Here is a 12,928-nt window from a genome sequence, read left to right as displayed (position 1 = left end):
GTCCCGTTAGCGTCTCTCCGTCCGTCCTCGTCTCGTCCTCGGCGCCGGCCTCGCGCGCGCGCGCGGCCTTTCCTTTTCCCGCCCGCCCTGCGCGGCCCCCGCCCGCCTGCCGCGCGCGGCCTTCCCGGGGGGCCCCCCTCCGGTGCCACCCCGGCTCCCGCGCCGGCACGGGGAGCCCGCAGCCGCGGCAGCGCGCCCCGCTCGCCCGCGCCGCCCCGCCCCGCCAGACCCGCCCCGCCGCGCCGCCATGGGCGCCTACCTCTCGCAGCCCAACACGGTCAAGTGCTCCGGGGACGGGCCGGGCGCCCCCAGCCTGCCGCTGCCCTACGGCTTCTCCGCCATGCAGGGCTGGCGCGTCTCCATGGAGGTGAGGATTCGGAGGGAAGGGAAGGGAAGGGAAGGGAACCGCCGGCCCGCCTGCTCTCTCTCGCACACACACCCTTGGGGGTCGGGTCGGGGTCGGGGGGCCGCGCCCGGTTGGAGTTTTGGGTTTGCTTTTGGGGGGGGCTTCTTGATAAGGCCACCTGGACCCAGCTCCTGGCCCCCATTTGCTCGTCGCCAACCCCCGGGGCATTGCGTTTCAAGGGGGGGGTGTCCCCCCACATCCCGGGGTTGTCACTCATCCCCTCCCCCCTTTTTTTTTTGGGTTTTGGGGTCACACTCGATGGCGCTTCAGGGATTTCTTCTGGCTCTGTGCTCAGGAATCTTACTCCTGGCAGGCTCGGGGGAGCCCATGGGGTGCCCGGATTCGAACCCCCTCCACCGACCGTCCTTCTGCATGCAAGGCAAACGAACGCCCTGCCTCCATGCTATTTCTCCGGCCTCATCCATATCTATCTATCTATCTATCTATCTATCTATCTATCTATCTATCTATCTATCTATCTATATCTAATTTGTGTTTTTTGTTTTTTGTTTTTTGGCCACACCGGGCGGTGCTCAGGGGTTACTCCTGGCTGCCTGCTCAGAAATAGCTCCTGGCAGGCACGGGGGACCATATGGGACACCGGGATTCGAACCAACCACCTTTGGTCCTGGATCGGCTGCTTGCAAGGCAAACGCCGCTGTGCTATCTCTCTGCTGTGCTATCTCTCCAGGCCCTATCTAATTTGTTTTTTGGTCACACCCGGCAACTCTCCACATGTGGTTCCTCCTGGCTCTGTGCTCAGAAATCTTACTCCTGGCAGGCTCGGGGGGAGCCCATGGGGTGGCCGGATTCGAACCCCCACCTACTCTCCTTTTGCATGCAAGGCAAACGAACGCCCTATCTCCATGCTATTTCTCCGGCCTCATCCGTATCTATATCTATATATTATCTATCAATATCTACCTACCTACCTACCTACCTACCTACCTACCTACCTACCTACCTACCTACCTTCCATCCATCCATCCATCCATCCATCCATCCATCCATCCATCCATCCATCCATCCATCCATCCAATTAATTTTTTTTTTGGTCACACCCAGCAACGCTCCACATGTGGTTCCTCCTGGCTCTGTGCTCAGAAATCTTACTCCTGGCAGGCTCGGAGGAGCCTATGGGATGCTCGAATCGAACCCCCACCGTCCTCCTGCATGCAAGGCGAATGCCCCACCTCCATGCTATCTCACCGGCCCTCAGCAGCCTCTTGTGCATTTTATTTCAAGGTGGGGGGGGGGATCTCCTCCAAATGAACCGCCCTCCTCTCCTCTCCATGTTTGTTACCCCCTTTTTTTTTCTTTCACCCCACCCCACACTCTTTGGAATCTTCTTAAATCATGTGCCAAGATCTATCATTTATTATTCTTGATTGGTTGTATTTTTCTTTTCTTTTTTTATTTTTGCTTCCATTTCTCCTTTCCCCGCCTGCCTCGGGATTTTTTCCCCCTTTTTTTGGGGTGGGGTGTCAGACTGGGCGATGTTCAGAGGTTCCGCTTGGCTCAGTGCTCAGAAATCGCCCCTGGCAGGTTTGGGGACGATATGGGATGTTGGTAATTGAACCCAGGTCTGTCCTGGCCCCCCCCTTTTTTTTTAACTAATTTTCTTTCTTTCTTTTTTTTTAATCCCTGGACTTGGTGTAGTTGATGTTATTGATAGTTTGCTCGATTTTATTGTGTTTTTGAGTGCAGTCATTTCATCAATGTGCTTTTTTCTTTTATGGCTTGGCTCTGCAAATGTGACTTTGTTTGATAGCATATTTTACGCAGGGTTTAGTGAAAGGAGGAGTGTTCCAGGGGCAGCATGGGTGTGAGATGACAGTGCCCTGCAGAATAGGGAGAGAACTGGTAAATGGGGAAGGGCAAGGGTGGCTTCTTAATGACGATGAAGAAGCCTGAGCCTAGATAGGTCCGGGCGAGTTGAATGGGGGTGTCCGGAGGCTGCTTTCTTTCACTGTCTGGGATTGCTGGTTTGTCTTGCCGAGGTAGAAGGCTGCTGCAGGTAAGCCAGCTCCCGCCCTGGGGACCTGGCTCCCTTCGCATCCCTCACTCCTCCTTGTGGTTAGTTCTGGAACGACAAGTACCAAACTTAAAAGATGGTTTGTTGGCAGGCTCCGATTTTATATCCACAGCCCACTTGCACCGGGTCTCTCTCTTGAGGTAGACCCCTGGTAGTGTGCTCTTGGATTCTTTTCATTCATCTGGTTTGGCTCCCCCCATTTCACCCTTCTCCAAAAGTGGGGACAATTGTGCCACTTGGAGAGAATCTGTGGGGAATGACATCGTTCAAACGTTAGTAGATGTTACCCAAAATTTAGCATTCAGAATCCTCTGAGATGCTGCTTTTGAGTATACTTGAGAAATGTTAATTCATCCTTTTTTTTTCTTTTTTTAGGAAAAGTTGGGGCTTGAGTGAGTTGATAGTTTGGAGGTTCTACTTCTAGGCATTTCTGTAGTGTTGGAAGATTTGAGGGGACCGTTTCGTCTCCCAGGTTTTTTCCCCAAGGTTAATAAAAAAGAGGTTTCATTCATTCTTTATTGTCTCTTTCTCCATTCTGCTGTGATTTTCCGTGTGTGGGAGGTAATCTTGTTTTCTTTATTTTTTTGGTTGCTTGGATATTTAATTTTCCAAGTCATTTACCCTGGGATTCTGTACTATTTGCTGCTTCTCTGCACGTGTGTGTGGCCACACCCAACAATGTGTGCAGATTGCACCATACTTTAGTAATTAGAACATGACTTTTCCTAGCCAGAACTGTTTCGTTTTTAAGAACTTGCTAGACTCTTCTCAGATTCTTAAAGACTATCCTTAGATTCCTAATCTTCCTCCTGAGAGGTTAATCCCCTAATAAGCGGTTTTAGGATTTTACCTTTGTTGGAGTAGTTAAATATATCCAATCCAATCCTCTCAGAGTCTTCCTTGAGAGCCTGTTCTGCTTCATTGATACTTTTCTCTTCTGGCTTTGCTTCTTTTTCTCTCTGACTTGCAACATCTCTCTTTGTTTTGGCAATAAAAATACCTCTGACTCCTGACTGCAATTGCCTTTTCAGAAAATGGTGCCCCCATTAACTCACCTTCAGGGCTTAATTCCACCATTTTATTAACTGTTGAGCTTATTTGTTTGACTATAATGGTGCAGCTAAGCCTATTATGCTGGTACACTTTACAAATTCAGTGCATTTTACTTAATTCAGAGCATTGGGCTTAGGGACAAGGGTGACAACTGTCCCTTGCTGGCATCCATACATTCTGCCTCCTGCCCAGGCCCTCTTGCTATGGTTACAGGTGCTTTTGAGGCAGAGTAATCCAAATACCATGTCAATGTTATCTTTCCCCTTTTCCTTCCCTATGGTTGGAGCGGTTTATAGTTCGGGTTTTAGAAATATGTAGGGAAGGCTCTGAGGTTTTGGTGGCTAATGAGTCTCCCCTGAAAGGAACTTAATTGAATTTCTTTCTTTCCTTCCTTCTTCCCTCTCTCCCTCCCATCACTCCCCTTACCTGGTGGTTCATGCTCAAGGCTTACTCCTGGCTCTCTGCTCAGGGATCACTTGAGGTGGTGTTTGGGGAACCATTTAATGTTCTGGGGATAGAATGTAAATTAGATAGGCAAAACAACGCCTTATACCCGCTATTCTCCACCCAGTGCTGAAGTTGTATCTGATCTTCAGATTAGTGTCTCATTTATTTTTTAGCAAAACACTTTTTCTTCACTGAATCAGATCAAAAGTCCTTTGTCTGACATGCAGTTAAACAGTTTTTACTTTAATTTCTCTTTTGTGGGGGGGTATTGAGGAGGACACCTGGTTGCGCTGGGATTGCTACTGGTGATGCTTGGAACCATGTCTTTCCGTGCTTGATTTGGCCTCCTGAATGCAAGGTGTGCTTTGCAATTTTTTTTTTTTTTTTTTTTTTAGCTCATTAAGCTATTTCTCCTAAACAAGCAACTTGTATAAAAGGACATTTGTGGGGCCAGACCCAGACTACAGCGGGAAGGGCACTTGCTTTGCATGCAGCCCCACCCAGGTTTGAACCCCAGCATCCCATTATGTTCTTCAGCACAAGCCAGTTGTAAGCTCAGAGTACGGTTGGTGTTCTTTCCCCCCAACACAGTATTTTTTGAGGGCTGGAGAGAGTCTAGTGAGCATATAGGCTGCTTACCTTTCACGGGGCTAACCTGGTCTTGGACCCCTTGGTCCCCTCTAGGAGAGATCCTTGAGGCAGTGCAACCCTCCATGTTAAATTAAAAAAATAAATTATTGGGCCCGGAGAGATAGCACAGTGGCGTTTGCGTTGCAAGCAGCCGATCCAGGACCAAAGGTGGTTGGTTCGAATCCTGGTGTCCCATATGGTCCCCCGTGCCTGCCAGGAGCTATTTCTGAGCAGACAGCCAGGAGTAACCCCTGAGCAACGCCTGGTGTGGCCCAAAAACCAAAAAAAAAAAAAAAAAAAAAAAAATTATTTCTCGGCTGTTGTGATAACACAGGGAGGGCTCTTGTCTTGCATGCAGCTCGAGTTCTGTCCCCAGCATCCCATATCATCTTCCATGCACCACCAGGAGTAATTTCTGAATGCAGAGCTGGAGTAACCCCTGAGCACTGCTGAGTGTAGCCCAAAAAATACCAAAAATTATTGAGTGGCAGTTACACCCAAGAGTGATGAGGAGTTACTCTTGGCGCTGTGCCAGGGATTGAGCCCAGGCCTCACACATGCCAAGCGTGCACTCAGGCCCATAGCCCTGGCTTGGTCTTTATGCAGGTCTATTGTGTTGTTGCCACACCAGCTCTGTGCTCAGGGTCACTCGGTGCTTGAGAGAGCTGTGGTGCCTGGGATTGAAGCTGTGTCCTGCTGCAAAGCAAGTGCTCAGCCCATTGTGCTTTGGATCTAGCTCCTTTCGAGGTTTTTGTTGGTTTGTTGGTTGGTTGGTTGGTTTGTGATTTTGGGCCACACCAGGTGATGTTCAGGGTTACTCCTGACTGCTCAGAAATTACTCCTGACTGGCTCAGGAATGCCCGGGACCAAACACGAGTTGGCCGTGTACAGGGCAAAGGCCCTTCCTGCTGTGCTATCCATCTATCTTTCGGGCCCCTTGAGGTTTGTTTTAAATCATCTTGGTTGAGATACAATTCAGTCATGACCATTGAAAGTGCCAATTCTATAACCATCTATACTCAAGGACTATAGTGGCAACACTACTCTCGGTTTCATTTATTCCCCTACCCACCCTTTCCCTCGTTGTTTTGCTGACCAAGGGACCATGTACTCCAGGCATTGGTGCTTGTTATGGGTTGCATAGCGGTCCGTGCCCCCAGTTGCACTCACGGCTTTAGTGCTTCCACAGATGTTCCCTGGGGCTTGCATTTTGGGGTGAGGTACTAAGTTAGACCTGGGGTGCTTATACTGCCTGAACTTTTTTGTTTTTGTTTTTGTTTTTGTTTTGTTTTTGGGTCACACCCGGCGCTCAGGGGTTATTCATGGCTCTGAGCTCAGAAATCGCTCATGGCAGGCATGGGGGGGGGGGGACGACACCATATGGATTGCTGGGATTCGAACCACCATACGTCCTGGATCGTCATTCTATGCTAGGCAAACGCCTTACTGCTGTGCTGTTGCTCTGGTCCCTTGAACTTCTTTTATGCTGCTGTTCCTACCGGGACTCACACTCTTTTTGTAATGTTTGTATATACCTGCCTGTGGTGTTGCTGGAAATCGTTTGCAGCAGGGATCACAAGCAGCATAGCTGGAAAGTCACCTCGAGCATATGTGGGGCACCAGGGATCTGAAACGTGGACGGTGTGTCCTAAGGGGGCAGGTGCTTTAAGCCCCTCCATAATAATAGTCTGGAACCAGCACTGTCATTTGTGGGTGATTCTCATGACTTGAGGAAAAAGCTTGGTCAGTACCACCTTTCACCTCTATCTTGGTAACTTATTTTTATGGATGCATCTATTCCTGAACATTGTGGTTTGGAATCACAAATATATGGCTGAATATTTTCCTGCTCACCCTTGTTGTATTAGGAATTGTTCGGTACTTGATTCCTTTTTTAATTCCTCTGTGTGTGTGTGTGTGTGTGTGTGTGTGTGTGTGTGTGTGTGTGTGTGTCTCACACCCAGCAGTGCTCAGGGGTTCCTCCTGGCTCTACGCTCTGTGTGTGTGTGTGTGTGTGTGTGTGTGTGTGTGTGTGTGTCACACCCAGCAGTGCTCAGGGGTTACTCTTGGCTCTACGCTTAGAAATCGCCCCTGGCAGGCTCGGGGGACCATATGGGATCGCACCACCGTCCTTCGGCATGAAATGCAAATGTCTTACCTCCATGCTCTCTCTCTCTGGCCCCTTTTAATTCCTTTTTAAAAGTTGTTTCATGCCAGCTTATTTAGGGGTTGATGGGAATATTTTTACTCAGATTTTTTTTGAATAATATCTTTCTGTAAGCACTATATTAGTGTCAATATTCCCCCCCCCCCCCCCCGCTTAGTTGTAATTGGTTCTTGCTGTATGCTGGGGTTGTATGTGGGTTGTGGTGTGCTGCGGGTTATACTGGCCAGGCTGGGCAAGGCTTTGGTGATGTGGGCTGGGCTCAGAATCAGCTTCACACCAGGCAGGTGCTCCAGTGCTGAACCACATCCTGACAAGTTTGCTCAGTTGTCTTTTTTCTTTTTTACTGGAGCTCTTTATTTTGGATACAAATTTATTTTTCGGACATCTGTATTGCAGCTGTAGTCCTGCAAACCCCTACTCTTATTTGGGGGTTTAGGGCTGGGAGCACACCTGGTGATGCTCAGCAGTTACTCCTGAATCTCCAGGTAGGAATCACTCCTGGGAATCACATGGGTGGCTAGGGATCAAACCTGGGGCAGCTTTGTGCAAGGTAAATGCCCTATCCACTATACTCTCACTTTCTCACTTCAGCCCTTGGCCTCCTTTTTTCGTTTTGTTTTGTTTTTGGGTCACACCTGGCGGCCCTCAGGGGTTACTTGTGGCTCTGCACTCAGAAGTCACTCTTGGCAGGCTCCGGAGACCTCATGGGTTGGCAGGATTTGAACCAGGGTCCGTCCTGGGTCGGCCACCTTGGTCTCTTTTTCTTTCCTTGTATTTAAGAAGCTTTGCCTAGTCCACAGGATTGGCAACTTGCTCTTAGATTTTCTTTTTAGAGTCTTGTAGTTTTAGCTATTACATTTAGGTCTGTGAGCTGTTTACGGTAAATTAATTTTGTGATGGTATAGAGTACGGATTCCACCTCGTGTGTTCTGGGGTCAGCTCTAGTGAGTCATACATTAGAAGCATTCACTTTTACCAAACACAATCTTTAGCCTTGAATTTACTTTATTTGTGACTGGAAAGGGGGAGGTGGTTTTGGCTCAGGGATCACCCCTGATTGTGCTGTGGGGACCAGGTGTGGTGCCAGGGATAGAAGCCAGCTGACCTCGTGCAAGACAGGTGCCTTAACTTCTGTAATTATCTCTGTTTTCATTTTTTTTTTTTTAGGTCACATCAGTGGGACTGGTGGCTCAGACATCACACCTGATGCCATTTGTTTGTTTGTTTGTTTACTTACCTATTGCTGTTTAGAGAGTACTTTATGTGGGGGGGGATCATCTCAATAGAGAAGAGAGCTAGAGCATCCAGCCATTTGACCATCTCCCCATACCTGCCCTTTGGCATGTGATATAGCACATTTAAGCCTACTTGGTCGAAGGGGGGCACCCCCAGAGGTGCTCAGGGTGACTCCAAATTGTGTGCAGTGCTGGGGAGCAAACTGACAGACCATATGGAACTAGGCAGACCCAAGCCTCGGCCTCCAGCCTGCAGAACGTGATCTCTCTCCCTCACCCTACTGCTGTGCTGTCTCTCTGGCCCCATTTTTGTTTGTTTTATTTTGGGTCACACCTAGCAATGCTTTGGGGTTACTCCTGGTTATGGGATGCTGGGCATCGAACCCAGGTTGATCATAAGCAAGGCAAGCACCTTTACCTGCTGTATTATCTCTAGCCCCAAGTTTTTTTTTTTTTTTGAGTTACTTTGGCATTGTTGCTGATCAGTTGATTTATAAGTGTTTATGTTTTATTTCTGCATTTGTGACTCTCATGCCCTGTATCTTTGGGGGAGGGGAGTGGGTGGCCAACATTTGGTGGTGCTCATGGCTCTATGCCCTGGCAGTTCTTGGGTAAGGCATAACATGGTTCTAGAGGTTTGAACTGAGTCTGGTGAGATGCTAACCCCTGCACTTTCTCCTCTGCCCCTGGGCATGTATCTTGCCAAATACCCTAAAGACTTACCACTCAAGTTTTTTGGTGAATTTTGAAGTCAGAAGTGTAAATTTTGCTTTGTTTTGTTTTGTTTTGATTTGATTTTTGCATAGGGGCCACACCCAGCACTGGCTTTTTGGGCCACACCCAGCACTAGCTTACTCCTGGCTCTGTTTTCAGGAATTGCTCCTGGCTGGTCTCGGGGGACCATGTGGGATGCTGGTGATTGAGCCTCACTCCATTTGGCTGCATGCAAGGCCAGCGCCCTCCCCATTGTATTATCTCTCCAGCTCTTTATTTGTTTCTCTTTCCAGGTTCCCTTAAATTTCATGTGAATTGGAGGATCATTTTTATCAAATTCTGCACAAATGGCAACTAGGATTTTGATATAGACACTGCTGAATCTATCCCTCATTTCAGGAGTATAACCAGCCACCTTTATCTTATTCATGAGCTTGAAGTGTCTTTCTATTTATTTTGATCTGTAATTTCTTTTAACTACATCTTATAGTTTTCAGAGCTCATATTTTATGCTTAAAATTTTTGTGTTATAAGAGCCAGAGCGATAGCACAGTGGTAGGGCATTTGCCTTGTATGTGACTGACACAGGACGGATCTGGTTTCGATCCCCGGTGTCCCATATGGTTCCCCTAACTAGGAGGGATTTCTGAGTGCAGAGCCAGGAATAATCACTGAGCATCACCGGGTGTGGCCCAAAAACCAAAAAAAAAAATTATGTTTAAATAGATTTCATTGCTAGTGACTACAAGAAGTTCAACTAAGTTTTATTTTATTTATTTATTTACTTACTTACTAACTAACTATTTAGGGTCACACCTGGCATCGCTCAGGGGTTACTCTTGGCTCTGTTCAGAAATCACTCCTGGCAGGCTCAGGGGACCATATGGGATGCCGGGATTCGAACCAATGACCTTCTTTCTGCCTGCAAGGCAAACGCCTGACTTCCATGCTATCTCTCCAGCCCAATTCATTCATTCTTTCATTGATAAGGCAGACACCTTACCGCTTGCACCATCGCACCGGCCCCATCTACTAAGTTTTAAAAAGTAATCTTATGTCTTGCAACCAATTAATCTGGAGAACGTTTTTTTTTTTTTCTTTGTCATCGTGAAAAACCTGAAATTTTTTTTTTTTTTTTTTGGGTCACACCCGGCAGTGCTCAGGGGTTATTCCTGGCTCCAGGCTCAGAAATTGCTCCTGGCAGGCACGGGGGACCATATGGGACACCGGGATTCGAACCGATGACCTCCTGCATGAAAGGCAAACGCCTTACCTCCATGCTATCTCTCCGGCCCCGAAAAACCTGAAATTTTGTACCTCATAAACAACACTCCATATTTCCTCCCTACCATTTTCACCATTTTGCTTTCTTTTTTTTTTTTGTTTTTTGTTTTTGGTTTTTGGGTCACACCCTGCTATGCTCAGGGGTTATACCTGGCTCTACGCTCAGAAATCGCCACCCCCGGCAGGCTCGGGGGACCATATGGGATGCCAGGATTCAAACCACCACTGTCTCCCATTTCCCTCCTAGCCCCCACCTCCCACTTGTCTCTGGGGCAGGCATTTTTATTATTTTGCTTTTTAAGCCAAAAATATAGTTCCTTCTCAGCCACTTTCAATTCTTTTATCTTGAGTTGTAAAGACTTAACTATATTTATGTATCATAACTCTATTCATTTCATTTAATTATTGAGTAATTAACATGGTTTACAACAACATTAATAATTGGTTTTGGTGTATGAAATTATCACACCTCTACCACTACCAGAATGCCAGAAACACATAAAAACCATTGTTTTTAATGTCATTTCTAGTTTACCTCATCTCTCCCTACCAGTGACCACTTTCCGCCACCCTCATCATAAATGTAAATGGCTGGGCAAGTGATACAGAACATTTATGGTTATATTTATAACGCTGTGAGATTGACATCAGAAAGCAGAAACAGGTCCTTAGTTAACAGAGGTCTACTCCATTGTGTGTCTGGAAGGTTGGAAGAAGTTCTATGAAACACGTTTCATAAAGTATGGCCCAAGAGCCCTTACTCATGTCATATGTATTCTGAGTCATTCTTCCAGGCAATCACTCTGTTGTATTACAGTATATCTCTGAGTACAGGGCAGGAAATGGAGGAGGAAGTATCCTGAAGGTGTTACCCCTGGGAACTCATCACAAGCAAACCTGGAGGTCCTGCTCTACTTCAGAATTAGCAATTGGGCCCAGAGCTATAAAGACATGGACAGCAGCATTTGTTTTCTTGTTTACCAGATAGAAAACTTACCTAGTTTTGCATCTAAGTTTACTATCTAGAGAACTTACTTGATGGTTTTGAATGGAAGAGTCCCCGCACTTGCCTGTGTTGGCTAAGCTAGGCATATACTGCATTTCAAGTTATTGGTAGAGGTGATAAAAAGAGTTTAGAAGAACTAGTCATAGAATATTGGTATCATTAAGAGGGATCTCTTGGGCTCTCCTGGGCCAGAGAGATAGCACAGTTGTAGGGCGTTTACCTAATCCAGAACGGACAGTGGTTCTTTTTTTTTTTTTTTTTTTTTTTGGTTTTTGGGCCACACCCGGTAACGCTCAGGGGTTACTCCTGGCTATGCGCTCAGAAGTCGCTCCTGGCTTGGGGGACCATATGGGACGCCGGGGGATCGAACCGCGGTCCGTCTCCTAGGCTAGCGCAGGTAAGGCAGGCACTTTACCTCCAGCGCCACCGCCCGGCCCCCAAGAACGGACAGTGGTTCTAATATGGTTCCTTGTGCCTGCCAGGAGTGCTTTCTTTTATTTATTTATTTATTTATTTATTTATTTATTTATTTATTTATTTATTTATTTATTTATTTATTTATTTTTGGTTTTTGGGCCACACCCGGTAACGCTCAGGGGTTACTCCTGGCTATGTGCTCAGAAGTTGCTCCTGGCTTGGGGGACCATATGGGACACCGGGGGAATCGAACCGCGGTCCGTCCAAGGCTAGCGCAGGCAAGGCAGGCACCTTACCTTTAGCGCCACCGCCCGGCCCCTTATTTATTTATTTATTTATTTGTTTATTTATTTATTTATATTTTATTATTTTTTGTGGGGGGGTCACACCCGGCATGATCAGGGGTCACTCCTGGCTCTACGCTCAGAAATTGCTCCTGGCAGGCTTGGGGGACCATATGGGATGCCGGGATTCGAACCACTGTCCTTCTGCATGCAAGGCAAATGCCCTACCTCTATGCTATCTCTCTGGCCCCCAGGAGCGATTTCTGACAACAGAGCCAGGAGTAACTCCTGAGTGCCACAGGGTGTGACCCCCCCCCAAAAAAAAAAAAACAAACCCAAAAAGGACGATCCCTTGGGAAATAAAAACCACCAACCAGGTAGTCTGGGTTGAGAACTTGAAATAGGAGTAGCAGATTATTCTTCCTCTCTCCCACTCTCACTGGAAGGCCCCAGCAATTGCTGCCCACACTGACACCTTTGGACACCTTCTGGCATAGAAATTGCCCAGCTCTGCAACCGAAATCTCTCAAGTTGCCAGCCGTTCCAGCTTCTGAAGTGTGTGGCGCCTATGCAACACCTCTAACTTTCATAGTATTGATAGTCCAGTAGGAACGCAGGAACTTTGGTGGGAAGGTTTCGGAGAAGTCCCCCAGCTCAGTGAGTGAAAGCATAGCACAGAAGGCTCAGTCAGCACCAACCAGCTCAGGATCAGATAAAGACTTCAGTAACACTGTCACTCTGTCATGAGATACAACAATGATCACAAGTTGACTTTTGTTCATCTGTTTTCTGATAATTCCTTGTTGTGACCTGTAATATAAAATAATTTGGGGCTGGAGAGCTAGAGCTAGCTGGAGGTAGGGCGTTTGCCTTGCATACAGAAGGACGGTGGTTCGAATCCCGGCATCTCATATGGTCCCCCGAGCCTGCCAGGAGTAAATCCTGAGCGCTGCTGGGTGTGACCCAAAAAAAAAAATTGTGCCTGCTAAAGGTTCGGAAGGTCTTGGGTGATGGGTGGGTGAGAAATTTTACTGTGTACAACCAAAATAATAAGCAGTATAGCCAAGTGTGCTGCCACCACAGCCTATGTGCAACTTCAGAGCCAGTGTGTGTGTGTCACACTGTTCATCCCAGCAACAACCCCACTACAAAGGGAATTACTGATACAAGAGTAATTTTCCGGAGAGATAGCACAGCGGCATTTGCCTTGCAAGCAGCCGATCCAGGACCAAAGGTGGTTGGTTCGAATC

At 47.4% G+C, this 12,928-nt stretch overlaps 1 protein-coding gene across 1 annotated transcript in view; it reads left to right on the top strand.

Moving 5' to 3' along the window:
- The first annotated feature begins 246 nt into the window (after positions 1-246).
- The window catches only part of PPM1G (protein phosphatase, Mg2+/Mn2+ dependent 1G), a 30,980-nt gene continuing 18,298 nt past the window's right edge, over positions 247-12,928 (top strand). The window contains exon 1 of the mRNA XM_049784193.1: positions 247-367. Within this exon, the coding sequence (XP_049640150.1) occupies positions 248-367 (120 nt within the window). The 5' untranslated portion in view covers position 247. The remainder of the gene's footprint in view (positions 368-12,928) is intronic.

The sequence above is a fragment of the Suncus etruscus genome, chromosome 12 (genome assembly GCF_024139225.1).
Source record: "Suncus etruscus isolate mSunEtr1 chromosome 12, mSunEtr1.pri.cur, whole genome shotgun sequence".
Taxonomy (NCBI): domain Eukaryota; kingdom Metazoa; phylum Chordata; class Mammalia; order Eulipotyphla; family Soricidae; genus Suncus; species Suncus etruscus.
Note: the sequence above shows the minus strand (reverse complement) of the source record. Positions and strands in the feature narration are given on the sequence as shown.